Genomic DNA, 25,703 nt, shown 5'->3' with positions numbered 1-25,703 from the left:
TGCTCAGTTTGGGCATTGTAGTGCTTTCAAGGCAATTTGGAACCGAATGTCCTGTCTCTAAGTGTTCTCGGACTGCAGGGATCACAAGGGACCTCCGGTGCACTCTCCGAGCGCTGAATAAAGAAGAACATCACGCACACAAGTATTTGTGGATTGGAAACCTGGGAGGGCTTGCAACATTCCGGTCTTCCTTTCCACACGTACCCCAGGAATCGCTGGGCCCTCCGGTAAGGACTGGGGACAGAGAGCGGTGCACCGGTGACCTGCCCCATGGGCACGCCAGTTCCCCAGCCAGCACCGCGTGCCGCTCAGCGGCTCCCTCGCGTCGCGGCCATGCGTGGGAGTGGGGATTCGAGCAGCAAAACGCTTTCTGCTGCACCGTTGTCACACACCCCGGCGTCACTACAATTCCCCCGCCGCGGGAGAAAGTCTGAGACACCAGACGACTGTTGCTGTATGCCTGCTTTAACACACTTAGAGCACTCTGGGTAAGCATGCCCAAGACAGACGTTCTGTCTTTTATCTGCTCCTTAATGGCACCACTAAATAAAAATAAACCAGAGAGAACTGGGGTGATAGTGGCAGCTGCACAGGAGAAAACATGAGAAAAAATATGGTGGTGCTGTAGTGACAATTACTATGGCAGCATAGAAACACCGAGACACAGCTACTGCAGCACAGTGACACCGAGACACAGCTGCTGCAGCACAGTGACACCGTGACACAGCTACTGCAGCACAGTGACACCGAGACACAGCTGCTGCAGCACAGTGACACTGTGACACAGCTACTGCAGCACAGTGACACCGTGACACAGCTGCTGCAGCACAGTGACACCGAGACACAGCTGCTGCAGCATAGAAACACCGAGACACAGCTACTGCAGCACAGTGACACCGAGACACAGCTGCTGCAGCATAGAAACACCGAGACACAGCTACTGCAGCACAGTGACACTGTGACACAGCTGCTGCAGCACAGTGCAACGAGACACAGCTGCTGCAGCACAGTGCAACGAGACACAGCTGCTGCAGCACAGTGACACCGAGACACAGTTACTGCAGCACAGTGACACCGAGACACAGCTACTGCAGCACAGTGACACCGAGACACAGCTCCTGCAGCACAGTGACACCGAGACACAGCTACTGCAGCACAGTGACACCGAGACACAGCTACTGCAGCACAGTGACACCGAGACACAGCTACTACAGCACAGTGACACCGAGACACAGCTCCTGCAGCACAGTGACACCGAGACACAGCTACTGCAGCACAGTGACACTGTGACACAGCTACTACAGCACAGTGACACCGAGACACAGCTGCTGCAGCACAGTGACACTGTGACACAGCTACTGCACCACAGTGACACCGAGACACAGCTGCTGCAGCACACTGACACTGTGACACAGCTGCTGCAGCACAGTGACACCGAGACACAGCTGCTGCAGCACACTGACACTGTGACACAGCTGCTGCAGCACAGTGACACCGAGACACAGCTGCTGCAGCACAGTGACACTGTGATTACTGTAGCACAACAAGACTAGTCCACTAACCAGATTCTCTCCACAATAGCAGCTCTGCCACACTGTGTAATCCAATTCTGCGCTGGTATCTCTTCACATCAAACCACTGCAGCGTGACTTTGGAACAAACTTGCCTCCTCCTCCCAGTCTGAGGGAGTGAAGCAGCCCGTGTCTGTAAGATACTCATTGTGAGCCACAGAGCAGGGGAGGCTGACAGCACAGCTCCCCCAGTCTGAAGGGCCTGGGCCTTCTCTCTCTTTCATTCCACATTAGGCCTCCATTAGGTGACTGAATTAACGAGCTACAGTCCAACCTAGGGTCTTAGGCAAGTAATGACAACCACCGGCAGGAAAGCGACAACCCAGAGCACTATCATTGCGTCCGGCTACTGCTCCATTCTTCTGAATTTCTGTTTTTTTAAACGGGTCATCCCTTCCTTCTAGAGCGAGATCCAGGTGCTCCTTGCAATCACTCGACTGACCACATCACTGTCAGAGATGGATTAGAGCCCCCCCTCTGAGACACAGTGCCTGACCTATTATTATTAATCATGGCAATAATTCATTTCCCTTATATAGCTTTTCTGGACACTCTATTCAAAGTGCTGTACAGGTCATAAAGAATCCCACTGTTACCACCAGTGTGCAGCCCCACCTGGATGATGCTCCAGTCCGCTCCCCACACACCAGCTCTCAGTGGGGAGGAGACCAGAGTGATGGAGCCAGTTCAGAGAGGGGGGTTATTAGGAGGCCATGACCGGTAAAGGCCAGGGGGGGATTTGACCAGGACAGGAGGGGTAACACGCCTGCGTTTTTTTGGAGAAGCACCCTAGGTTTTTCAAGAACCACAGAGAGTCAGGACCTCATCCGAAGGACAGCGAGAGTGTCTCCATCACTATGCTGGGCTGCCAGGACGCAGGGTGACCACGCGTCATCTACTAGCCTGAGGGAGCACGGATGGCTGTGACCCGAGGGTGGGCAGTACTCACGGCTCCCTGGTCCGGGGCTGGAGCGGAAAGGATATGGATTGCAGACCATGCGGATGCACCAGTTGCGCGGGCAGGTGGTCTGCTTGAGGCAGAAGAAGACGACGGGGGCCAGCTCGGGGTAGGGCACCACCAGGGCGCTGAGGTCGCTGCTGGCGTCGTCGGCCGAGGTCGGCCCCTCCTCTTCCTCCTCCCCCTCCCCGTGGGCGGGGCCGGAGTCCTGGCGGGGCCCCGCCCCCCGGGGGTCGGGGCGGAAAATTCCGGAAGAGTCCGCGGTCGTCATGGCAACGCCGCGGCCTGCAAAGACAAGGACGGGAAGAGGTGAGTGGGGGGGGGGGGGGGGGTGAGTTCAGCACCTCACCGTTGGACTTATCCCGCCAGCAGTGACGCCGTGTTATAAATAAAACGTGTGCTGTAGTACAAGTCAAAAACAGAGTCGCTGGCTGTGCCTGCACGGCTCCCGGACGCATTTCTCCAGATCTGAGGTGATAAATGGTCAGTTAAATACATTTAAATAATTAGAACTACTTTCAGGACATGACAAACACGATCCATCAGCGTCGAGCCCTGGGAATACAAGCAGGCAGCGTTCCGCGCGCGCGCCTCATTCAGCCTCTCCCTCTCTCCAGCGGGAGTCACCAGCTCCCATTCATCACGCGTACAAGGCGGCGGCACGCGCTTGGCGGGGGCCCTGGAACTCCAGGACCGCGTGTGCGTTTTAATCGGAGTCGGCCGCCGCCCTCTCTCCTTCTCGGTGTCCCTCGGCCCCTGGCGGACCAGCTGGGGGGGGGGTCAGACGGAGGTCGCCGGCGCCGCGGCTCCTGCAGGCCCCAGCCCCGCCAGCGGGGGTCCCCCCCCCGCCCCCGCCCCCACAGCGGCCGAGCACGTTCCCCTGCGGAACCGGGGTCACGGTGGATCCTGTGAACCAGCGACTCCTGGGCTACAGCCCCAGGACCGCGAGCAGCTGGGGGAATCCCATCCCTTTCTGCAGCGGGAAGCGTCACTATCCAGTAAGCGTGCCCAGTGTGCCCGGCCTCACTGGGATAGGCTCCGGCTCCGCCGCGCCCCTGACTGGGATGCAGCGGCTACAAAATGCACGGATGGATGGATTACCCGGAGATCAGACTCCAGGAAACGGAGGAATTTCAGCAGTTTGGTCACGATATGACTACGGATCTGAGCTGCATGTAGTATGCGATGCTGCATACTGTACTGGCGTACTCTTGGGTGCAACATGCATTTTGCTTCCTTGCTAGATTTAGGACACTTACAAAACCAATCCATCCATTCATGGGATTGCAAAGGACTATAAATGCAGATTAAACAAGCCAGGAACCGGCTGTAGTCACAGACCGTGCAGCGATCTCATCTTAACAGCACTGCAGAAACTGTCTGCGTTGAAGGTTTCAGCCGCAGGTATAAATCAATGCCACAAGGAAACAGCCAGACGTGGTTAAAAAATGCCAAGGTGATGAGCATGTGTGCCACCTGCAGTTCATCTGCAGACCTGTGGCAGCCTGAGTCTCACAGGGGACGAGTGTCTTTTAGAAGTGAGCACGTGCAATAGAGACCACCCACTCTGTTCCTAGTGGAGATTCTTTCATGAACTGAAATGTACAACTAGTATTAGCTCTCATCCTGAGTGTTTTATGATACATTTATAAAAGTTACATGAGGCAGGGAGAGGCTACTTTGTCAGAGGAGGGGAGCAGTGCTGTCTAGGAGTGAAAGTGTCACATAGTGACAGCCTGTTTGTCACAGGATTAGATGGCCTCTAGGAAGCTAAGGGTGAGCAATCAAGGAGAATCCTGTTGCTGGACCAGAACTCTGGAGACAACAGCAGAGAAAAGTGAGATGACCTCATTGTCTTTCTAGGACAATGAAGGCAGCCGTGTGCAGGCACTGAAAAAGATCGCTACATGCGTCTCCCCAGTGGCCAGGGCTGAGCCCTCAGAGCAGAGCCTCAGATCTGCCATGGGCACCCCTGGAAACGAGACCCAACCTGGAATCTGAAGGAACCTTTCATTTTCTGTTCAGATGTGGGGTTTTTTTTTTCCTCTCTCTCTCACTGGCAGGTCACTGGCAGGAAAATCAATAACGTTGCAAATGTCATTGTTGTTTTAATGTTCTTGTGTGATGTAAGCTCTTTGAACTTGGAAACAATAAAAGAGAATTCAATAATAGTAATAGAATTCATGCATCTATCAATATACCGTTACAGAGGAAGCGTTCGGCTGCCTCCATCTAAAGTATTCACTAATGTATTTAATGAAGGACAATTCCGGGGATGTCTATACTATGAACAAGTGGATCACGTTGTGACTCTGACTGGGCTGACCTGTGTTTGTGGTACCCATCTCGAACCCTGTGCCGGGCCGGGCCGGGCTGTGTCTATGACATCCACCTTGAACCCTGGGTCAGACTGGTCTGTGCCTGTGAAAACCGTCTCGAACCCTGAGCTCCGACAGGCCATTTCCCCGACAGCCTCCTCGAACCCTGAGCCGGGCCTGGCTATCTCCGTGACAACTGTCTCGAACCCTGAGCCGGGCCCGGGTGTTTCTGCGACATTCATTATGAAAGCAGAACTTTGTCTGCAGTCACCCCACAAGGACCATGTGTCCCTGCAGCAGAAAAACTGTCCTTTGGCTACACGGATGTGTGCCTAAAATCAAAAACACGCAATGCTGTGCCCGCCAGGCTCTCGGTAGAAATATTTCATTTGAGCAGAGTGCATCTGGTCAGTCAGAGACAGGCAGGGGAATGTGCCTAACATAAAAATCTGAGCGATAAACAAAACAGTGGCTTTAAGGTTTCATGGTGGACCTTAAGGACAGCTATGTGTAATATAAGAAATAAGTAGCTTCCTTTAGTAACTATTGTGCCCCTCTCGCCTCTCTTACTGTGGGACAGAAGTGGCAACAGAGGTACTGACAGGTCTATAGCAGCTCTGTAGGATCTGTGCAATTTGAGGTGACACACTTTAGGACAGTTGGGATATATGTTATTCTGTGACCAGAAAACGTTACGGAAATTAAATGCATTTTATCCATCCAGCTATTTTCTAACCACCTTGTCCAATAAAGGGTCACAGGTCGCATGTCTCTGAAGTGCAGGAGAAGACAGAGCACCTGGAGGACAACCTCGCGCAAATACAGGGAGGACACACAAACAGGTGGAGACAGAACTGTAGTACTGGGCCCCAGTACTACAAGGCAGACATAATAACCACTGAGCCACAAATGCATTTTAGCTCAAATGAACTAAATTACTGAATGCACTCCTTTGTTAGTGATGTATGCATGATTTCAAACCAGTACTTTCTGACTTGTGTGGTCGCCCGTGTCTTAATGCTTTTAATGCACTCTCCTTCCAATGTATTATTTACATTCATTAAGGTTTTAAAGAGGAGAGTAAGGGGCTGAACAGAGGGAAAGAGAGGGAGGCAGCAGGAATTGGGCAGGGAAGTAGGGTTAGAAAGAGGGAAAAGAGAGTGGGGCATCAGAGATTTACCAGGGAAGCGGAATAAGGAGAGAGAGAGAGAGAGAGAGAGAGAGATCGGGGACTGTGAACGGAAGCAGAAGGAAGCCAGACACGGAAAGATGCCTAAATTACACGGAACGCCTCAGCAAGCGGAGCTCAGTCAGCGCGAGAGCCTCCTTTGGCCTTCAGTGTGCGCGTGATCGCCCCCTCCCCTCCTCTCCACGATTCTGGGACAGATGTGTCTGAATCCGGCCCCCCGAGAGCCGGCTAGGCCTCATTTTGTGCTGGAGCGACTCTCCGTCCTCGGAGAGGGAGTTCCTTAGGGGTAGCTCTGATGTGGGCTCGGTCACACTTCAGCAAGCAGCCTCGGCTCAGGGCTGACATGCTCGTGACGCAACACCAGGCACAAAACAGAGCCAACCCAAACACAGAACAGTTTGTGAGCGCTTGACTTTGGGTGAATCTGGCCGAGACAATAATATACTATTGGCAGACTGTTCTGTCCCTGTCAAATGGCTTATCCACCCGTCCCTCCATTTTCTAACTGCTTCCTCCAATTCAAGATCACATGGGCAGCTGGAGCCTATCCCAGCAAGCACCGGGCACAAGGCAGGGTACACCCTGGATGGGACACCAGTCCATCACAGGCCACAGACATTCACAGACACAAACAAACTCACAACAGGGCCAATATTCCCAGAAGCCAATTAACCAACCAGCATGTTTTTGGACTGCAGAAGGAAACCGGAGCGCCCACAGGAAACCCACACCAGCACAGGGAGAACATGCAAACTCCACACAGACAGCACTCCAGGAACTGAACCCAGCACTGTGAGGCAGCAAAGCTAACCATTGCAGCACTGTTCAGCCCTTAGATGCCTTATATTTTCCTGCATTTGTTAAGCTACTTCAAGCTATCGCTACTGCCAAAAAAAAAGTGTCCCATTACTTCTACATATATTTTCATACGGCAACAATTTGACAGTCAGAATTAAATGTCCCCCAATTGTCTACAAAAAATAATGCTACTTTAAAATGTCAGATTCTGCAGCAAGGCACTGCAGTGTAAAAACTGCAATCAATGTACTCATTTTATGGTTATTGCCCATATGAATTGCTGTAATTTGCGTACAATTCATATGCGTAGCAATTCACCTGAAGTACTGAAAAATTAAAGATAAATCCCAGTAATGGCGCATTTCTGCCTATGGCCAACTATATCACTGCATTCGCCTCAGCGGGGAGCCCTACTGCAAGCAGAGCAGTTAGACACACCTCCTGGAAGCACAGTGGCGTAACACAGACCAGACAGAGCCTTCGAAAGAGCATCTCCAGCTGGTCACTGTACTGGTCACCACACTGGTCATTGCACTGCGGCCTTAGCAGCACACAGCGAATTGTAACTAAGGCAGAAATAGATCTAACGTTACTCCCTTCAGCCGAGTGCAAAACCACTGGATGCCACCCTTGATTGGCCTGATAACAAGCCTTTTCTGACTTGTCTTCTGATCTTCAGCGGTCTGGGACTTCGAGGCACCTGAGCCACGAGCCTTGATCCGCGATCCCGGACTGAAACTGACTTTCTGAGGGTGCAAAGCCCTGGGCAGAAGGGCCCCTGGTTCTGTGGGGGTTGCAGTCGGAACGTCGAGGCTTCAATCCAGATTTACGCGACACGAGAAATCTCCCTGACCTCGGAAATTGAACTCACGTACGTGCAACCAAAATCCACCCCTGCTCCAATCCATCTCTTTACTTCGCAGGTCTTCTTCAGATCCTGCAGTCAATGGGAATCCCTGGGAATCAGCAGCTTTGGCTTTGAACAGGGCCTCTCTCAGAGAGCAGTGATGTCATCTGCTGTCTGCATGATTTGTGTCTCTTCACAAATTTAACTTTTGAAACCACTTTCATTTCAGTGCAACAGTCAGACTGGATAAATTGGATAAACGACCAGGTTTCTTGGTCCCAAAATAACGTATAACCCAATTGAAATGACTTCCTAAAGTGTGTCACCACGCTTTGTATGTTGTACATCTGGTGTCTGCAGGTATTCCTTCCTTCTGAGCTTCCCTAGTGATTTAAGTATTTTCTTTACAGGACTCAATTGTTCTCAATTCATGACATCCTGGCATAAGGTGTGCAAATCACCCTCTAACAGGATTCGATCTCTATCGTTCCTGAGTCACACAGCACCTCCTCCAAGCAGCGGTGAATTCCCCTACACCAAAGGGCCAGCACCCCATTGTGAGTTACCCTCAGGCCACTGGGGCTCCTAAGGGATTTTCTAACCATAACAGGGGTTCAAGAGTCGAATCAGTCCCTTAACTCAAGTGAAATAAAGACCCGCTCCACCAGACTGGAGTTGTGTACCTCTGACAGACAACATCACAGTGACAGCAGCCAGTGCACAGCTTTTAGATCCAGTCCAGGTTTTATCAGCCACAGGGCTCTTGTATGTGAGCCAACACCAGGTGCTTAATATTGCTATTTTATGGTTATGGCCTCTTTCTGAATGCCTCTACATGGTAGTCCGATGTTGATAAACAGGATAACACCACATGAGATATACGGTATATCACCATTCTGCTTTCTCACTACAGTTGGTGCAGGACCCCGTTGGCAGTAAAGCCTGAATTGGCTCAGACTGCTAGGCAGTGGGAATTTGATTGCTGTCCTCTTGCTAATGTTTTTTGAAACAAGATGTACTGCAGCACATACGGCTGTGGAGCTCGGGAGGAACAGAAAAGCAAAAGACAAGTAACTTAAGTTAAAGTGATTGCATGGTAACTTGATTTTCCACTCTTATTTATGCACGAACGCGTTTGAAGTGATCGCTCCAAGGGGCTGTTGTATTAAGTCAGCATACTGATGCGCAGATAGATATATTACATATGTATTTTGTTTTTGGACTGTGCTCTCGTTGAAGCCCCTGGGGAAATGGCATATAGGAAAGAGATCCTCCACCCAGAACGACAGGGAAATCGTGGTATTTAGAGAAAAGCAATTTAAATGGTATTTGGAGATAAGCTGGAATGCTCAGTTGGCATTTAATATGTACAGCTCTCGATGGCCAAACGCCAAGCTTACTTTAAAGGAGCAGTTTAAAGCTGTTCTAACTTAAAATTGCCTGTGACCCCTGTACAGCTCCAGTCTCATTCTTCACTTTCTCTGAGGCGAAGATGCATCTCTCATCTCTCGTGGAACTGCACTGGAACCAGTCTCAAACTGGGAGAAAACGTTGGATGCCATGGCAAGACACCTCACCATTTACCAGATGAAAACAAAGGTCAGGAGTGACATCAGCCTGCAGGTAAATCTTTTGGCCTTTGTCCTGTTCCTTGTTCTTTTTTCCAAAAGGAAAATTCAACTTCTAATTGAGTTCTGATTGAACCGTGGACTCTGAGTCACAGGGCTCTAGACTCTTCTAGTCCTTGTGGAGTCCAGGACACTGACACAGCACAGACACAGGGCTCTAGATACTAGTAATTGTGCTTCCATTCATTTTTCTTTGTGAAAGCTGAAGATGAGTAAAATGTGCATATCTGCACGTTGCCTAATCACATTTCCCAGAGTGTTTTTATCTTGCCCTTGTATGTCAGATATTTTATCTCTCAATTACTGAATACAAATCTTAATTATCCTAATTAAATCCATTGCTTAATTTGTCTAGTCAAGTTTTATTCAGCTCTTTTAAAAGCTGGTGATTTTAAATCATACATGTATCTTGAAATCTCCAACCCTTCACGAAGTGAAAAACAATTACAAAGGTCAATGTGAGAGATCTGTGAAAGTTAAGTACAGGTTTGATTAACTCTTTGACAGCAGATCTGGCAGATCTGAGAAAGGTTCCCAACCTGAGATGAAAGCCCTGTTTGTTTAAGCAGGTCCATCTTTGGATGCATGAACAGGAAGAACAGTAACACATACTGTAGGAGGCACAATAACCCGTGCATTGCACCAGGTGTGTATGGGTGATCAATCCCAACACTGGTCCGGCTCCAAAGCAGGGATGTCTAGCCCTGGTTCTGGATTGGTGAGGTATTTCCACAAGCCCTGCTGCAACTGCACCCCTCCAGGATCCAGAGTGGACCCACCTGTTACAGAGGAGGGTATCTTGTTGTCTGAGAGATGCCACCTTGCAGAATTTGAGTATGATGTCCATGAGGAGCATCTAAACCTTCCTTGTTTTGTCTCTAACCCAACAGGAGCCAACACCCCTGTTCTGTGCTGTTTTGTGGGTTCAAAGCCCAGGAGAGACACAGCTGTTGTACCCTCAAACGAGATATCTCCACCGGAATTGCTCTGGCTAAAATACTAGGCTGGATAAATGTACATCACCTTGGAAAAACAAAATCAGAAGAAATAGTAAAAAAAATCGGAGAGCCAGTAATGTCAATACAGTCTAGTCTCGACAGAGACTAAAGGAGCTGCACTGTACTGTGTAATCAAGAGCAGGCACAGTCAATAGAGCCTAGAGAGAGGAGGTGAGATAGTGTGGGAGATGGAGAGAGATAGAGGAGTTGTGATACTGCTGCCCTGTGCTGTACATCTGGGAGCCAGCTCATTTAATCTAGTCTAGGCTGAGAGCCAGCCAACTCAATGGAGTTGAGAGAGAGTTCATTTTGCCAGTTTTGTGCCTTTGTGCTCAGTGCACGCTTGACACACACAAAACAGCTGATGGGTTTCAAAAAGGACCGTAGTTCACACCCTGGGGGTGGAGCGGGGTCTAGGCAGGTGTTCCTGCCAGAATCCCTGCTGGCTTTAATTGACATTCTGTTTTCTTTTCACTCTCGTCCAAAAAAAGGAGGGAGGTACTGTAGGTCACTGACAGTTTGAGTTAAACCTGGCCCTGCTGATGCCCAGCTTCAAACACACGCTGCCTTGACAATAAGATCTGGGCAGGACAGGAAGGGAGCCGGTCCTCGTTCACACACAATATCAGCTGCTCTGATCAGATATGCACAGCACTGTAAAAAGTCCGCCTAGATCATTCACAGCTCTAAAATCTATGCTCCCGTCCGCATTATCCCTTTCTCTAGGCTTGTACCATACTGAGAGATATCCATTCCAGCTCATCCGTGACACCCGAATAATGTACCTATCGTCATTATCGCCACATCCTCTCCAGGGCTGTCCGGGACAGCACTGGCACTCAGTCCAGCTCAGCCACAACTTCCCACCCCGGAGGCTAGTGGGAAACCTGGGATAGTGTGGAGAAAGCCGGATTAGGGGAGCCAGAGAGGCAGCCAAGGTGAAGAAATTAAATGCAAATCACTTTCGAAACGATAACAAAGACATTATTAGTTCACAAAATAAGGAAGCGATGAGAGGGGCCGTGTGCCTTCAGCACTCCCTCAACCTCGCTAAGCTGTATCGAGAAGAATAACAAAGTGGTGCTGCACAAGATCTCACTAATTACCTCATTTGCATAAGCATGCATATTAACCGGAAGGGCCCTGGATTGTTGTACAATAATTATTGTACAGTAATTACCATTAACACTAAATCCTGCAGTAAATGCATAAGTGGGATGTATTCTCAGTTGTTATTCTAGGAGTGGTTTAAATTTTAAAAAAAACAACGACGTTTTTTATTGTCTGTTCCCTTCGTCCAACTTTCTGCATGGTCAGGAGGTTTTGTGTTCCTCGTCGTTGTGGTGAAATGGCTTGCGGATTAGGGGACGGGGGGCCCCACGCCTGCGCTGGCTACAGGAGGTGAAAGGTCACCAGGACAGGCGCGGCGGAGATTGTAACGACGCATACGGAGCGTGCAGGGGAGAGAGTGGGGTTAGCGTGACAGAGAGAGGGGCCGCGAGAAGAGGGACAGAGCACGGGACCGGGGCGGTGGGGAGACAGGCCCAGGAGGAGAAGACTACAGCAGGACGGGCAGGAGAGAAACAGCCCAGAAAAAGAGGGAGGGAGTGCCGGAGCTGGGGTTTGCCCTTCAAACTGAAACAGGCTTTTTTCTTTCAAGAACAGATTCACACAAGCACTACCAAAACAAAGGGTTTTTCCACTGAAATTAGCTGTGAGACCCTGTTTTACCCCGGGGCAGGGAGATCCTCTCTTTAACGGAGGTGTGGCCTCCACTGGCGTACACCCACGCAGACCCGGGGAGAACACGCAGACTCCACACAGATAGGCGAAGACTGGAGCCCAGGTCTGTGGCACAGGAGGGCAGCCAAGTCTGCCAAGAGCTGGAAGACCGGACCGGGGACCCAGGGAGCTGGCAACACTTTTGAAGTGCCTCGCCCCAAATGACCCCTGCTACAGTACATCTACCACACGACCCTCTTTCACAAACACCCGGCCTCCTGCAGAGCCCCCGTCCTGCACCCCCACACAGCGGCTGGCTTTCGCTGCGGTCGAGCCCTGCATTGCAGGAACGAGCCAGACCCCCTCTAAGTCCTTTCAGTTCTGGGGGCCAGCTCTGGACCTACCGCTTTTTCCACAAACAACTGAGCACCGCGGTTCTCTGTGGTGGGAAACAGCTGAAGGAACAACCTGCACCATCAGATGGCGAGAGGACATGTACTGCTGCATTCTTTTCCTCACTCTCCTCGTACACGGGATTGAAAAAAAACAACAACTAAAAATACACCCACCATCGTCATGATGGCAATAATGAGCTTCATTAATTTAATGAGCTCAGTCCATTCAGAACAGGGTCTCCCATTTGCAATCACAGCCCGGGGAGCAGGCAGTCCTTCAGCACACGTGAGTGAAGCAGGGTACAGCATTCGAACCCGGGTACAGGCCCGGGGCACCAATCACTGCTCCACACTGCTCGTCTCTCCCTTCACTGCTCTTGCGTTGTGTAATTTGATAGATACCTACATGCATTTCTATAGATGCCTGTGTGTGACTGCTGCAATTTGCCCTGCTCTGCTGATGCATGCGGAGAGAGAGGGAGAGGGGTGGTGGTGGGGGGGGAGACGGGGGGCTGGCGATGCCAAATCGCATTGCTGTTTCCTGAGCTGCGTGTTTGTGTTTCACCTGCCAGCGAGCTGCACTCCGGTACACAGCGCCGCTGAGCCACTCTAATTGAGAGATTTGTCAAGAACTTGCGATGGCCTGAGGAGGGGAGTGGGGGGGGGGGTAGAGTACAGTCAGGAGAGCGAGGGATCGAGCCCGAGAGCGAGAGGGAGGAGACACAGCGAGAGAATGGGGTGGGGAGGATGGAGGGAGGAAGAGAACGGGAGAATCGGGAGAGGAAGGGATGGAGGGAGACAGGCAGGGAGGCAGAGAAGAAACGCTGGAAGGAGGGCAGACCTGAAGGAGAGGAAGGCAGAGGAGGAGTATTTTCAGAGGAGAAGGAGACAAGCCGATAGGAAGAAATGGGGGATGGGGCACACACCGAGGCAGACCCAGAGGAGACTGAACCAGCCAGCGAGAGCCGAGAGGGGGTTCCTACACTACTGCACTGGGTTCACTTCCACCAGCACCAATACACTCCCATCAGCCTGACAGAGGCAGAACAGCACAGCACCAGCGCACGCAGTTCGAGACCCCTTTGCTTCCTGCAACAGGATAGTAACATGCGTTTTCTGTTACAACAGCAGGAGGATCTTGAACACCCAAGAACTACGAGAATCCCTTCTTCCCTACTGCTTCACCCTCATCAAACACACACACACACCTGAACGAGGACCGCCAAACTTTCCATGCAACTTCTGGCACGTCGCAGCTGACTGCTACAATGTCTGTAGAAGCACTGGAAGGGAAGAGGACTGTGTGCGCTGAAACATGCGCTATTGGAGACGTAGGGGCTGTTTTCACACTGCCTGTCCCTCAGCTCCTGCAGCACACTTGGCGTTGAGTGGAGGAGCGATGCAGCCCTCAGTGATTGCGCTGCAAGCCCACAGGGGGTCTCCACTGAGCAGTGGCCAAGGACACCCCCCTCAATGGCCCAGGCATGCCCACGCCATCCCCTGCAGCACTGGGCCAAAAGTGTGCCAACTCCTGGGGAATTAAGCAAGCCCATCCCAAACACAAACCAGACAACGCAAAAGAGTATATAAAACTAAGAACCAGAGGCACTCCTTTGCACAAAGGGTTGTGGGAGTTGCCCGGCCATATTGTTTTGAATCTTTCAATAAACAGCTGAGTGAGAGTCTGAGATCATTTAGTTACTAGCCACCAAAATGACAGAATGATCTCCTCCCATCTATAACCTTGTTGTTCTTACAAGCCTCGTTCGTGACTGAACCCTCACCAGCTGAGCCATTCCAAATCCACTACCTGGACACTTTAGGTGGAAGATGAAGGGGATTGGAAGCATGGTGTTTAAAATGTCTGACACAAGTGAAACAGAGGATTTTTCTGGAGCACGGTTCTATTAATCCGTCTCTCCGCAGAAGCTGCTAGCTTTGCAGGGGCTTGAGAATGAGCTAGCCATCACAGGTCTCCACTGCAGCAGCATGACTACAGGCCAATGTGCTGTTTTAGACTCCGAAGTGCTGAGCTGGACACACACACACACACACACACACACACACACACACACACACACACACACACACACACCTGGACTAGACAGCCAACCTGTACACTGTGGTTTACAAGACTGCACGGTTCTGAAATCACAGGAGTTGTTGTTGCAGTGTTCTTGGATTTATAAATTAATAATAATAATACAGGGTAGCAATGTGAAAGAAAATGCAGAAAAGTCCAGCTGCAAGGCGCAAAATGACTGTCCCAGTTTGCGAGGGTAAATATTCAAAGGTGCTGAGAGCGTCTGGTGGGATGGCCATGTACTCATCCCAGAGGCACCAGTCGACATGCCAAGGAGCAAACGAAAGTACACAGGCGGAGACTGCTGGATCCATGGATATATCCTGGAGAAGCCCTTCTTACCCCCATGAAAAACCGCTCCAGGAGCCCATGTAGTTACCAGTGCTAATCCTGATTGTGACCTCAAATCTCAACCGCATACTAACTCCACTAACCCCTGTACTAACTGAGACTAACTGTAACTTGAACCCCATCCCTAATCCTGAGAGTAACTGTACCTTTAACCCCACCCCGAATCCTGAGAGTAACTGTACCTTTAACCCCACCCCGAATCCTGAGAGTAACTGTACCTTTAACCCCACCCCGAATCCTGACTGTAACGGAATCCAGCTGGAATCCAGCTGTACCTTTAACCCCACCCTGAATCCTGACTGTAGCTGTACCTTTAATCCCACCCCTAGTCCTGACTGTAGCTGTACCTTTAATCCCACCCCTAGTCCTGACTGTAGCTGTACCTTTAAATCCATCCCTGACTCTAATGCTGAATGTACACTAACGTCAAGAATGAGCCTGCTGACTGTGCATCTTTGGCCTAATTCAATAGTCCAGGAGAACTGGTTTGCAGATATGCACCTGTCACTGCAGGCTCAACAGGAGAGGGGATAATCTCGGTGATTAAAGCACGGGCACGTCCCCACCCCCCCGATTAAAAACCGTTCTCCCGGTGTTCCACATGGCTGGACAGCTTGTTAAGAGTGGGAGGCAGTCGGGGAGCCTGTGAGCCAATTCATCAATCACAACTTCGTTTGTGGGGTAATCACCCATGGTAATGAGCCGACGGCTTCAATTACTGTTCGCTGAAGGGGGGGCCAGCGCCCACCCAGGACTCCCTTCCGTTGGCGGGGATCCGGCTGGCGATGGAGTCGGATCCAAAAGAGACGATGGGGTGTGTGGATGGACGAGGGGCACTAGAAGAACTTTCAGTCCGGCCCCCAGTGTATGTACTGTATGTCTATACACATACATGGTGCATTGCCTTTAGGAGCAGATTGGAGGGCTCCTGCAAAGTGCACTACAACGGGATGCCCAAACTGCTCACATTTCGGGGGCCGTTATCATGAGGAGCTTTTAGACTCTCGGGCTGTAAATCCATCGTCTGCCATTTGTGGGCATCGGGAGCAGCAGCACTGGTGTCCTGCTGGCTGCCCCAGGTGGAGAAACTCCTTTCTCCACCCCCGCCCAGGTGGGACAATGGCTCCTACTCGTGAGTTTCTCCGGCCGCTGTGAGCCGCGCCAAGGCAAAAGGCAGCCAGGAGAGTGCTCTCCCGCCGCCCCTGGGCCGCCGGGTTATCAGGCAGCGAGTACTGTAGCACCATGGCCTGGTGCTGTCTGGGACCTCACTGTGACATCATCATTACCTCACAAGGACATTATTGTGACATCATCCCGACCTCATCACGTGGACCTGCGATCCACCTCTCCCACCAAGCATCACATTATGATGAAATCCGGCCCCAAGGCACCTCTCCTCCTGGGTATGTTTGGAGAAGGGTGGTGGGGGAATTGTGCTCATCAACAAAGTGCCACACAACTGGGAGTCTATGTCTGTCCCCGGGAGAAACCAGGAAAGCTCAGCTCAACATCGGGCAGCCTGTGGAAAATTCCTCTTCAACAAACACAGAGGGAAGAATCTCTGGTTCCTTCCAGAATCAGAGAGGCTTTGGCTGTGTCCCATGATGTCACTTCGGAGGGGGGAGGGGGGGGACACCGAGCGTTTGACGCAAAGACTGATCTCCTGTTTTCTGATTCAGATGGGATCAAAGGGCCACCATTGAGCCACACCAGAGTCCTCTCTGTTGAGAACACAGCTCGTGGGAAAACAAAATCCTTAACCTCGCTTTTCGTGGTAAAAGAGTTTTCAGCACACCGATCAGGAAGGGAAAAGGCATCTCTAAGCAGCCCAGGGGAAGAACACTGCTGCGGTTCTAAAAACGTTCGCTCTTCAACGACACTGTCAGCTGTAAAAACGGCCCCACGCCTTCAATTAGGGAATAAGGTGCTTCTGCAGCAGATGAAGACTTGGCGCGGAGCTTGGCAAATGGCAGATCTGAAGGTGTCCTGCTAAATTTGCCCGGTGCTGTAAATTAGGCTCAGAACTCCTCCCGCCTCTCTCCGAGCCTGTCACATCCAGTCAGGTGTGAAGAAGCCCTCAGGCGGGGAGAAGGGGTGCGTTTTTCCGCCGCTAATTCCCCGCGCCGTCTCGCTGTCGTCCCCTCTCCCTCGTGGAGCGCGGCGCCGGCGCTCCAGTTTTCCCCGTTAACACCGGCGCCCAGCGGCGCTTGATCCGTTAGGGAGCCGAGCACCGCGGCCGATTCAAATGGAAAAATGCTGGTTCTAATTGGACAACGGGCCCCGCCGGTTAGACTGCAGGGAGGAACACCCAGCATTCTGCTCTGGGCTCCAAACCCTCTGTTGTCCCAGCTTCCCCGGTTTCTCCTGGCTGCCTGGCACTTCGCACCACTTCGGTCCCTGGAACTCGTACAACTGCGCCAGCAAAGCAGATGTCACCATAATGAAGGGATCTGTTATCGATTAAGGTGTGGAGCTAAGATCCTCCCTGCTTCGTTTTTTACTGGGGGGAAAAAAAAAACATTTGATCAACTGCAAAAGCCACCAGTCTCGTGACATGTTCATGACGTAATCCACATGAGCCCATAACGTTCACCTGGTCAACACGAAATAAATAGTATTGATCACTTATTAGAAGGCAGGACAGGTTGTGAGTCTGGGCTAGGACTAAGGTTACACCTAGACTGAATAGGACTAGTAAAGGTTAAGGGGTTTGGTTTAGGGTTCACAACTGGTTAAGATCCAAGTGAGAGATCAAAATGTGATCAGTTTCAATGCAAAGTAGTTGGGATACAGGAGAGCTTTGATGTTGTTGCTTATACATGGGGTCAGAAGCTGGGCTTAAATACTCAATTTTCTCGTCCTGTACTTTTAAGTGAGTATCATCAGACATTCACAGCCTTATCTCAAAACTGAGCTGAGCAGTGAAGTGACATATCGGGCTCACAGAGATGAGCTGTGCAGTGCTAGGGTTGCTGGGTCAGGCAAACTGTGCCAAGCTGAGCTGAGATGAACTGTGCAGGGCTATGCTAAACCTGGCCGTGCTGTCCTTCTCTCTCCTGATGCCATGGCTCTATTACTGTGCGTGCCAAGCCCAGAGGCCGGGTGTAGTCTTCCATTCTGCTGGAGGAAGAAAGGTCATCAGGATTATCCTGGAAACCTCATCGGCTCTCCTGTCTCTGGTCAGCACAGATGGGAACACCACAGCGCCTGGCTGTAAGGAGGCCTGGTGTTCTCTCCTCTTTCCTCTCTGCTTCGGATAATGACAGTCATGTCTTCCCTTCCCTCTGGCAATCTCTGTCTCTCTCTTCCCATTATTCCCTTCACATTCCAGCCCACTGATGCATCCCTCCTTCAGTATATAACTCTTTCTCCCTCTCTTTTCGTTTTCTTCCTCTCTCCATTCCTCTCTTTCCCCCCTTCCTCTTCATCAGTCCCCACCCTCTCGTAATCTCTCTCTGCAGGAAGCCCCCCCTCCCCTCCCTTCTTCCCCCGATGTCCCTGCCATTCCTGAAAGCGAAGAACGCACATCGATTTGTTTCGACAGCCTTTCTCCCGTATCTCCCGATCCGAGCCGGAATCGGGGTGGGAGCGCGGCCCGTCCCGAACGCGGGGCTGAGCTGACCCAGGAGGTGCGTCTGGATGACGTGTCGCGGTGCGTGACCCCTGGCACAGGAGGCAGGCCGCGCAACTCCCAATTCCCCAGGTAGGAAACACAAGCTCCGATAGAAAAGGTTCCCCCCCCAACGTGATTATGCTGGCTGATCACCAATGGGTAGCAGCAGCAGAAGCAGCAAACTCATTTCCTCCCTACCTCCTTCCACGTTGAGGTTACGTTTTCAAAACACCCTCGCCAAGAGAACCCACAAAAAAAAACCCACAACAGCGCGCGCATGCAGACAGACATGCACATGTCGCATTGCATAACGTGCTCTTTATGTAAGCGCGTCGCACGCCCACTCGCTCCGAAGCCCTGCGACGGCTGAGATCGCCGCTTCAGCCAGAGCAGAGCTGAGCCATTGTGACGGATCTCAGTGCCTATAGCAACCGTGCCACTGCCTCTCATTAAACACATCTTCCCTCGCCCCTGCCCTGCCTCCTCTTCCACTGGAGATGTTCTCCAAAGCACATAATTGCTTTCTGCGGCTGTCTGAAGAGCGCCGAGGGGCGCGCACACCCGCTCGGGGGCACGGCTCGGACCCGCGTGCGCGCGCCCGCCCTCACTGGGGATCCCAGCAGACCGTGAGGCACATTTCATCTGACTGATCTGACAAGCGCTGGGCGATTGAGGCTCTAGAAAATGTGTCGAGTTCCCCTGGACTCAAGATTCCGTTACTTCTGCCCCGGGATGGCAGGGAATGCACCGGACACCCCAGAACAGTTCGGTTTGCTTTGGGGGTCAGGGTTTGCCCACATGGCCCCACAGGAGAGTATCTAAGACCAGGCAGGGTTCGACACTCCCGACACTGAGCTCAGTGGTATTTAGACAGAGCGTATTGACATGCTTTAACTGGCGCTGGTCATCTGCACTCACTGACCACTTTCCTCCGCGCTGAGTATCAGTCCTGACAGCTCTGACGATGAGTAAGATGCCCTATGAGATCAGGGGGCGAGGAGGAGTCTGTGCACACTTGGGGTTACAATAAAATACAACGACAACTCTACACATTTTTTTGCTCACCAGCGAAAAATGAGTTTGCAGTGTTTCTGCACAGGTCCCTCCACAAATATATATTTTTTAGAGAAGTAAGTTTCAAAACAACAACAACAACAACACTTTGCAGTACCTGCTAATTTCCTTGAACTCTGTGCACATTACAAAAGCTGTCCTGGGATGGTGGAGCCAGGTTTCAACCCGTTGGAACCGAGTCGTGTGAAAAGACGAAGTTTATAATAACACAGGCAGAGAAAAAAAGTGGAGGACAACGTCTCCACTGGAGCCAAAAAACTCCAATCAAGAGCTCACACTGCACGGGGGCGTGGAATGCAAATGCAAGACACCTCCTAGTTCTGGCAGAGTAAATAATGAGAAGGGAATGTGTCAGCCTTCTGAGCCAAGACTGGACCTGAATGAAGCTGGCGTCTCCCGGCCTCATCTGAACCAGGCGCGCTCAGTCTCGCGCCCCGGACGTGCACAACAACCACTCACGAGGACGTCGAGCCTCGCCCGGGAAATCAGGCTCCGAGGAGCACGAGCTGCCATCGGCTCCGAAGGCAGGTAACAGGGCGTCGCACTGCGCCTCCTCACCCAGAGTACCCAGTGCTGAAGGCCAGCTTTGATCACAGTATCTGACGACTCTCCAGCCAACTAGTATCAAAAACTCCTCCGGAAAACAGGAGGGGAATAACAGACATTTTGACACACGTTTGTGCAAGGGTGGCGGTGGTAGAACAGCGGTCGCAGGTGGCGTTGGGGAAATAAGGCAACGGTATATCTTCCACGCAGCTCCCTGCTCTTCCCCGTCTCGCGAAGAATTAAGGAGCTCTTCGGCGAGCTTGCCCGCAGTGGGGAAGGAGCTCATTTTCCTTTCTACCGCTGCTGTGCGGAGAAAGCGGAGTCCGGCAAGCCCGCTGCCGTACCAGATACCGCCGATCGGAGGGGAGGGTGCGTCTCCTGGTTTGGCGACGCCACGAGCCCCTAAGCTGCCAGGAAGCGCCAAGTCGTGTCTCAGAGAGCCCTACGCAGCCAATCCCAGCCTCGCCCACAAGCGGCGCTCTGCCTCTAGAGCGCCACCAAGTGGAGAACTGCGGTCACGATCAACTGGGTCTGAGCTGGGCTCAGACCCAACGTCTCATCTCCTTTTACTCATGGAGAACTGGAACAGGGTCGTCACACAAGGTGACCCCCAGTGACATGGGTGTACAGTATATCAATCTTAATATCCTAAATCACTCAGTCAGGAAGGAAGAGTGAGCCTGTATCTCTATTTGCCAGTCTATTGGCCTGTCTCCTCCCATACTTCACCATCCATATATCTTTAACGACCCGCTGATCTACGGCATCTGTGAAAATCGCCTGCCGAGACAGTAAAACACCCCATCCATCACTGTTGTGTCCTCACTTGAGTTACAAAGAACCCATCCACCCATCTGTTAAAGCCTGAAATATAGGGTGCTGAAATACACATGAGGGCTGCGCCGAGCCCCCTGTTATTCAGGGTCTCCCAGCGAGTCACAGGAAAACGGTATAGCCCACTCACCTGGCCCCTGTCATTTAGCCTCGGCGAGGCCTTTTATTATTTGTCAACAAAGTGCCGTAGCAAATCTAGGGCCCTATCCAGAGATCTGCTTAAGCTTGTTTTAACCCAGTGTGCTTTATTGTACTCTCAATACGCCATATAAAAGTAATTACACACAAGCATTAAAAGGGTTAGGAGAAGAGACTGGGGCGGTTTGGTCCACCTTCCTACTCTGGTTCTTTGTGGAATATTGATCCTAAGGCTTCCTGGGTTCATTAAAATAAAGACCTGATCGTTATTTACTTGTCTGCCTTTCTTTAGAAGCTCATATATCTTCTGCATTCTTTTCTTCACTTTCAAAGGTCTGCTCCACTGCAGAGCCCCACACCCTGCCTGTCATCACTTGACATTTCACTGCACAATAAGCAGTGGCCCCGCTGCGTCTTCAGTGGTGCAGTTTTACCAGAATGTGGCCCCTGGACATTCAGGACCGAGTCGAGCCCCTACAAGAGTAATGCACCAGGGAGGACGTTATTGGACGATCGGACTGAGGGACAGAGTGGCACGGTGGGCGAAGGAAGGCCCTAGCAGAAGCAGTTGGTTTCTGGGACTGGGCCTCGTCTCGGCCCAGTGGAAGTTATCACTGGCAAGCCTGCACAGCATGGCACACTGCGACGGACCACGATGGGATCGCACACAGAACCTCTTCTGCCTGCGCCATCTTTTCCGTCTTCCGGTGAATTCGTTTTGACAGACTTGGGATGGCTGTGCCGGCTTGGCGGTTAGCGCTTCTGCCTTGTGGCTCGTGGGTCCCGGGTTTGAATCCAGACCAGAGGGTCCGGAGTTTGGATGTTCCCTCTCCGCGCTCCAGTTTCCCTCCGTTCTTCCAAAGTCATCCCGGGGAGGTGAAAAGGTGTCTCTTGATTGCCCCTGCGTTTGTGTGCGTGTCCCCTGCTGTGGGCTGACATCGCCTCCGTGAGACAGCCCTTCTGGGGCCGACTGCTCTGATGACGGCCGTAGGACAGGCTCCAGGGAAAATGACAGCACACACTCGGCTGCGCGACCACCAGTCCTGAGACATATTCTTCATGAATCAAAGCGAAAGAGAAATGCATTTCAGCAGCTGTTGCTCAGCACGGCCGCTTGTAGTTGGCTCATTTCATCTTTCGGATTGTCTGGTTTGTCAGACTTCTGCCTGCTCAGCAGGTCAGTTCTTTCCTTAAGCTGTCAGTGATCTCTGTTGCTTGGTTGAGGCTGCTGTCAACTTCCTCGCATTTGCCTTCCTTCCCCTAAGTGGGTCCTCACAAACCTGCTCAAGAGAGCACCAGTTTCGAGAGAGAGAACCGCAGCTCCCGACTACTGGCAACTGTGTCCTCTCGGGTGATCACGAGCTGATCGTCTGTCATAGGGTGGATTTACAGAATTTCTGAGACTTCAGATGGATTGTCAATTCATCACAAAGAGCCAGGTCAGGATTCGTTTCGACCATCTTCATTTGCAGACCGGACCGTTTCTCTACTGCAACCTGTCACTTCTGCATGCTGAGCACACGCAGAAAAAAACACAATGTTTACCGCCAAGATCAGTCCTTACTGCTTGCGACATAAACCAATTCAGAAACTAAGGCATAGATTGGCATTCTGAGGCACTGACTCTTGGTTCATATTTTTTTTTACAATACAACGGAAAATCGGTGATGTGCGTGCGTCTGGACACACGCCTTCTCAGGATGGCCTGTTTCCATGGCTTTGATTCCCCCTGCCCATCACATCGAAGCCACACAGTGCTGAGCCCTGTTTTCCCCAAATACCCTCCTCATGCCTTATCTACCCTCATACCCTTCTCACACCTCTAACTTAACTGCCCCATCTACCCTCTCTCACCTCTCAGCTACCCTCATACTCCACATGTGCCCTTCCACGTTGCTAGTTTATCCTCCACACCTTTCTTCTGCCCCTCCCACCCTTCCTCCACCCCTGCAGTCCTGTACTGCCCCACCACACACTGCCCTATTTACCCCCCTACACGCAAACCACTCACGTGCCCCCCAAACCGCATTGAGCTACGGGAGCCCCTTTAATCTCACACCGTACATCACGGCGTTTCTTTCAACACATCAGCCGCGGCTGCAGCAACAGTGCAGCTGCTTCTTCGTCCTGCGGGCTGAGACCGGGGAGGAGTGGCGAAGTTTACGCCGAGTGGCTAAAGAGATAACAAGAGCCCCGGTTTTCCCACAGGCCTCTGCACAACGGAGCGGGCGAGCGAGCGAGGAGGACGGGGGAGGGGAGGAGGGGGGCGGGGGGGGGGCCTCTGTGACTGTTACATCAGCCGAACTGACTGACCGTCCTGTCCCAGCGAGCCGGGATGACATCATCTCCATGTCCCCGTCGCGGTGACGGATGGGGGCTGTGCTGGCTCGGCGAGCCGCTGTGGGAATTAGGCGTGATCTTGCGAAGAGCTGGAAGCAAGGAGAGAGATGGGCGGCAAGGATATGGGCCGAGATGGGCAAGGCTCCAGGGGCTCTTTCCTGTTGCATCGGCTCTTCATTATTAGACATTTTTTTGTAAAAAAAAAACATCTTGAGGACACAGGGTTCTTGCAACGAGTTGATGCTAATTTGCGAGCTCACTTGACCTCCAGTCAAGTAGCTGGAGGGGAAAGAACGGTGCAAATCACTTCCACGTTTCCTCTAAGGACACGGAGATCCCAAGAGAACGTGTGACTTACTCCCGGGAGTGTCACGTTCGGAAACCCCTCCTCTTAAGGACGCTCCAGCCCTTCCTTGTTTTTTACTCATCCCCCGCACCTGCTCCCTGTTCCAGCCCCCTTTTCAGTTCCCCTTAAAAGCCAGACGCTCACTCTGTTCCGGGCTCTGCATCTTGGTTCTGGACTGTTTTGCCTCGGCCACGCCTCCCCCGAACACCAGCGCACCACGGACACGCCCCCCGTTTTCATTCCCGACTCCCGCATGCTTTTCCCCCCGTGTTTTCCTCACTCTACCCAGGATTGTGTCGTCTGCATAGGGTCCGGAAAGAACGCTTTCTTTACAGGGAGGCACTGGACCTGCTTCACTGCCAAGGACCTCTCTACAGCTGTATCTGCTCGTATCTGTCACTCTACAACCTTTTTTTTTTTAAGTGGAAGAACATGCAATTAGTGCATTTTGATTAAAGACTGACATCAGTACGGGACAGCTGGGAATCTTGGAAAACCTTCCCCTAGGGCAGTGCTTCCAAAACCTGGTCTCGGCTGGAACAAAACCCGACAGGTGTGAGTGGGTGACCAGGAGCAGGACTGGGAACCACTGCTCCAGCGTCATACGAGAGTAAAGAAGAGAGACCAGCTTAAATCTCGATCTCAAGGAAACAGACAGACTGAAGGAGCAGGATGTCTTCGGCCCTGAAGACAACGGGCTGTGAAAGGGTTCGATATAGACTTTCAGAAAACTCTGACACTCTAGCACCGATAGAGTCGACACAATGGCTAGCACTTCAAGCTCAGCAACAAAAATACAGATTCCAGGTCACGGGCTGGAATGAACAGAGATGCACCGAAGGATGAGAAGCAAGATTTTCTTTATACAGGGAAGATGATCAAGACCACAAACGAGAGGAAGCCATTCAACCCATTCGTTTCTTTTTGTAGCTAGCAGCTCGTTGATAACCAGGTTCTCACCCAGACGTTTCTTGGAAAGGGCAAGGTTAGCGGCTTCAATCAGATGGCTGGGTAGCTTACTCCCCGCTCCCACCACTCTTTGCGTAAAGAAGTGCCTCCTATTCTGGGTTTCAAATGGACTTCCGGGTAATTCTTGTTTCGCTGCTCATATGTCCTGCAGAAACCTGCTGGGCTGAGTTCGTCGGTGCCTGTGAGGAGACTCGTGGAGGTCTAGCACAAGCTCAAGGTGATGCTCTGGGGCCGTCTTCACGAACGTCAACAAGATGTCGGAAGAAGGCAGGACCAACCAGGATGAACTCCCCACTTTTGTTTTTTCCCCAGTTGTACAGTTTAGAGTTAGGGGGGTCCCAGGAACCTCCTACGTTCTTGCACTAGATTACAGTTGTCTCACCACTAATTCTTCACAGACAAATTTAATCCCAGCTGATTTACAGAGGCGAGGGTGTGCGCGCAATGCATCAGAACATACCGCTGTAGAGTCACGGTTATTCCTCAGCGCCAGAGATGGGGCATTAACCAGCAATCACACAGTAACAAGCCGCTTCCCTTCCTTTGGCAAACACCCTTCCGTCTTGATCATGTGCTCGGGATGATGGGATGTATCTTGTAATGCATAGCTCTCCCAACAGCTCCTTGATTAGCCTTGGGGATTATCTACTCCATTAGAGATGTTAACAAGCTGTCCTCATCTGAATTAGTGAGCCGTGCGTCACTCACACCCCCCCCCCCCTCCTCCTCCTCCCCAGCCTCTGCTAATGACTCAGCACAGACACCGGCACCTCGGGGTCTGTTCAAAGCTGGGCAAAACCCACACTCCACTTGACCCCGAGTCTTCAGCCCTGTGGGCGGCTGCAGTCAGACTCCGCTCTGCGCGTCCCGTCAGTGCGCTGAAAGTCGCGCGGTGAGAGGGGCCCCTCTGAAAGTCTGCTGTGGCCCCTGAACCCCAGCACTCCAGCAACTTCTCGGGATTTCACTGTGCCTTTGACACTTCACT

At 51.8% G+C, this 25,703-nt stretch overlaps 1 protein-coding gene across 1 annotated transcript in view; it reads right to left on the bottom strand.

The window, feature by feature from the left end:
• Positions 1-2,386: 2,386 nt before the first annotated feature.
• LOC138241955 (voltage-dependent T-type calcium channel subunit alpha-1H) overlaps positions 2,387-25,703 on the bottom strand; it is a 35,990-nt gene continuing 12,673 nt past the window's right edge. Inside the window, exon 2 of the mRNA XM_069196281.1 lies at positions 2,387-2,814. Within this exon, the coding sequence (XP_069052382.1) occupies positions 2,387-2,800 (414 nt within the window). The 5' untranslated portion in view covers positions 2,801-2,814. The remainder of the gene's footprint in view (positions 2,815-25,703) is intronic.

This window comes from Lepisosteus oculatus, chromosome 12 (genome assembly GCF_040954835.1).
Source record: "Lepisosteus oculatus isolate fLepOcu1 chromosome 12, fLepOcu1.hap2, whole genome shotgun sequence".
NCBI classification, from domain to species: Eukaryota; Metazoa; Chordata; class Actinopteri; order Semionotiformes; family Lepisosteidae; genus Lepisosteus; species Lepisosteus oculatus.
The sequence above is the reverse complement of the archived record's forward strand: the minus strand, read 5'-3'. Positions and strand labels throughout refer to the sequence as shown.